The sequence below is a fragment of the Tigriopus californicus genome, chromosome 1 (genome assembly GCF_007210705.1).
Source record: "Tigriopus californicus strain San Diego chromosome 1, Tcal_SD_v2.1, whole genome shotgun sequence".
Classification (NCBI taxonomy): domain Eukaryota; kingdom Metazoa; phylum Arthropoda; class Copepoda; order Harpacticoida; family Harpacticidae; genus Tigriopus; species Tigriopus californicus.
In genome coordinates, this window is record NC_081440.1 from 8,941,089 (window position 1) to 8,943,976 (window position 2,888).

Genomic DNA, 2,888 nt, shown 5'->3' on the forward strand with positions numbered 1-2,888 from the left:
GTCGCGAGTTGACAATGCCCTCGACCTCGCACATTAGGGTAGAGAAAGTTTCGTCGTTGAACACATGCCCATGCTCCATCATGAGTGCGGCTAAAATCGCCCGTATAGACCAGATTTGCCTTTCCCATACGCCCCCGAAGTTTGATGCCGTCGGCGGGTTCCGCTTCCATCCTTGATAGTCCGCTCCTTGATCATTCAGGTAGGTTGCTCTAGGTTCTCAATCAACAATGAATATCTCGAAGGTTGCGTGAATAAAAAATGTCAAACTCTTAGACCCCGGCTGTTTCTTTTGAGAGGTTGCGCGAATTTTCCATAGTTCCGTTCAAAAACAAAATAGTCGAATTTTTAATAAACCTGATCATGCTCGAAGGACCTCATTGATTCCATCCCGGACAATTCCATTACGTACGATTCAAGTGGATCGAATTTGGTCTCAGTCCGGATTTTTTTCAATCCACTCTCGATTCCATTTACAATCTGGAGCCAACGCCAATACTACCTTGATGGATTTTTTTCATCATGAGTGGTGACGAATATTTTCATTGTTTTGGATGCAAACTGGTCTTCAAGGACCTTAAAACCAGGAGAAATCATGTCAAGGGCAAGCGTTGTTCGGTAAGAGAGGGTTCTTTATACTTATAGATTAAGGCATATTTGAAGGATAAAAGTCATGTTCCTTTCTAGGCTGTCATGCAATGTGTTGACGATCCTGAGAATGTTACAAACGAGTTCAACTCCATTGAACAAGCTAAAGATTGGGCCTTTGCTCAAGAATGGGATCGATACTTTTTCATGCGGTCGAGTTCCAAAACTTCTGTGTATTTTCGCTGCAATCAAAGTAACTCTGTACAAGTCCGGCAAGGTAAGTGGCCAGCCACATGCTTTAGCTTCTAGGTAAATATGCATTGATGAATTATGTTTTAGTATCAACATTCGAAAGAAGCAAGTTTGCAAATGTGACAATTTCGAGGTTGAAAGATGCAGCTCGCCAAAAGAAGTCGTTGTTCTTCATGGGATGCTGAAACATCCCCATCCCATGGAAAGGAGGAATTTCAGCTTGTCAAAAGCTGTCAAGGATCAAACTGCCGAACTTCTTCACTTGATGTCTTCTTTAAATCTTTCGACTTGCGAACACAGCTCAGTTCTCCATGGAAGCTCTCTTGTTGAGCCATCATGAGCAAGCGCTGCAATGTGTCCTCACTCTCCAAATTAGCGTACTCGTCTTTTTCAGTCGCCTTTTTCCTCGCATCCTCGAGTGTTTTCAGGTCTCCACCACAGGTTTGGTTCTTGTTGACTTCCGGTGACGTTATAAACTTGGAACTTTAGTTTAATGTCCTCAAATTTTTTGGGACCTTGATATCATTCGGCCAAGCTGCTTCTTCTTTCCTCAAAAACTCGGGTCCCTGAATCCACGCATAAGGGACTACTTCCGAATTGATTTCCGATCTGGTTGCTAAATCGGCTGGGTTTAGTTTTCCAGGTACGTGTCTCCACTCATTTGGGTGGTCAGTGATTGGATCTCTCCCACTCGGTTGAAACAAATGGTTTGAAGAAGGAGGCCGTCCCTTGTAGCCATCCCCGAACAGCTGATGAGTCAGTCCAGAAAAAACGCTGTTGAATTGGATCCCGAAGTACATTTGCAATTGTGGTAGCAAGTCGAGCTCCCAGTAAAGACGCATTTAGCTCGAGCTTCGCCACTGATATTGGTTGGTAGGTGCCAACGAGTTCTGGCTGTCACCAAAGTCACCTTGATTTCCCCAGTGTTCTCCATTGAATGCCTGAGGTACGTGGCTGCAGCAAATGCTTCTTCACTAGCGTCGCAGAATGTATGCATTTGTGTAATCATGACTCCTTGAGGAACCAAACATCGATCGAATTTCACGGCGGAAAGCTTGAACGCGGACTGAATCCACTTTGACCACCATATTTTTTCTTCTTCGAACACTTCATCATCCCACTCAAGGTTTAGCCGCGAAAGATGTTGGATCCGGATTTTCCCCTTCTAGTAAAGCGTAAGCCTCCAAGAGGGTCAAAAATCCAGCTACTTGTCCAAGAAGTTTTCGTCTAGTAAAGCTCAATTTCTTGGGTCAAATTTTTCAATGTGAATGACAAAGTATCGCTGTCAACATTCCAACCCATTCCTAAAACACGCCCTTCGTCTCCCACAAGGTCGACCCCTTTTCAAGTCTGACTGGGTTTGTTCACTTACTTCTGGGAATTTGACATCCACTTGACCAGGAAAAAGTTTCCATTGGCTAGCACTTTGCTCACCGATCGATTTGTGAACAAAGCTTCCTCTTTTGATCGGTAGCTGTTCAAGAAGTCATCCATGTAGAATGTGTTTTTGACTACGTCAAGTATTGCCGGTGTTCCAAACTCTTCAGCAGTTCGACACAAAACATGAATTGCTTGGCATGGTGATGAGGCGTCTCCAAAGACCACGCCAGTCATCTCAAAGAGTTCAGGCCCGCTTTCCGTTGACTCACTCCACAAAAATCTGTGAAAGCGAGCATCTGTCTTGTCCACACTGATACGGCTGTACATGGCTTCCACGTCGGCGGTGCTAGCTACCTCATATTCTCTGAACCGTATCAGAAGTTTGGCGAGGTCGTTCTGTAAAGGTGGTCCTGTGTACAGGTAATCGTTCAATGACTTCCCGTGATATTTTGCCGCAGAGTCAAAAACTACGCGGAGCTTTCTTTGGTTTGGGTCCTTGTACACTCCATGATGTGGTAACCACCTTTGTTGAGCATGATTAATCTCCTCCTGTTCGGTCACTTTGACTGCATAACCTTTTTCGATGTACTTGTTGATTGCTGTCCTGTAGTCCTCAGCAAAGTTCGGATTCGTTCCATCTTCCTTTGCAAGGAAGCAAACCTCTTCTTTGC

The 2,888-nt window shown here is 44.6% G+C and overlaps 1 protein-coding gene across 1 annotated transcript; it reads left to right on the plus strand.

The window, feature by feature from the left end:
* Positions 1–64: 64 nt before the first annotated feature.
* On the plus strand, positions 65–1,092 carry LOC131883383 (uncharacterized). The gene is made up of 3 exons (XM_059230848.1): positions 65–615; positions 685–862; positions 925–1,092. Exons 1-3 carry the CDS (start codon positions 520–522, stop codon positions 1,020–1,022), a joined length of 372 nt encoding a protein of 123 aa, XP_059086831.1. The 5' UTR covers positions 65–519; the 3' UTR covers positions 1,023–1,092.
* Positions 1,093–2,888: the final 1,796 nt, after the last annotated feature.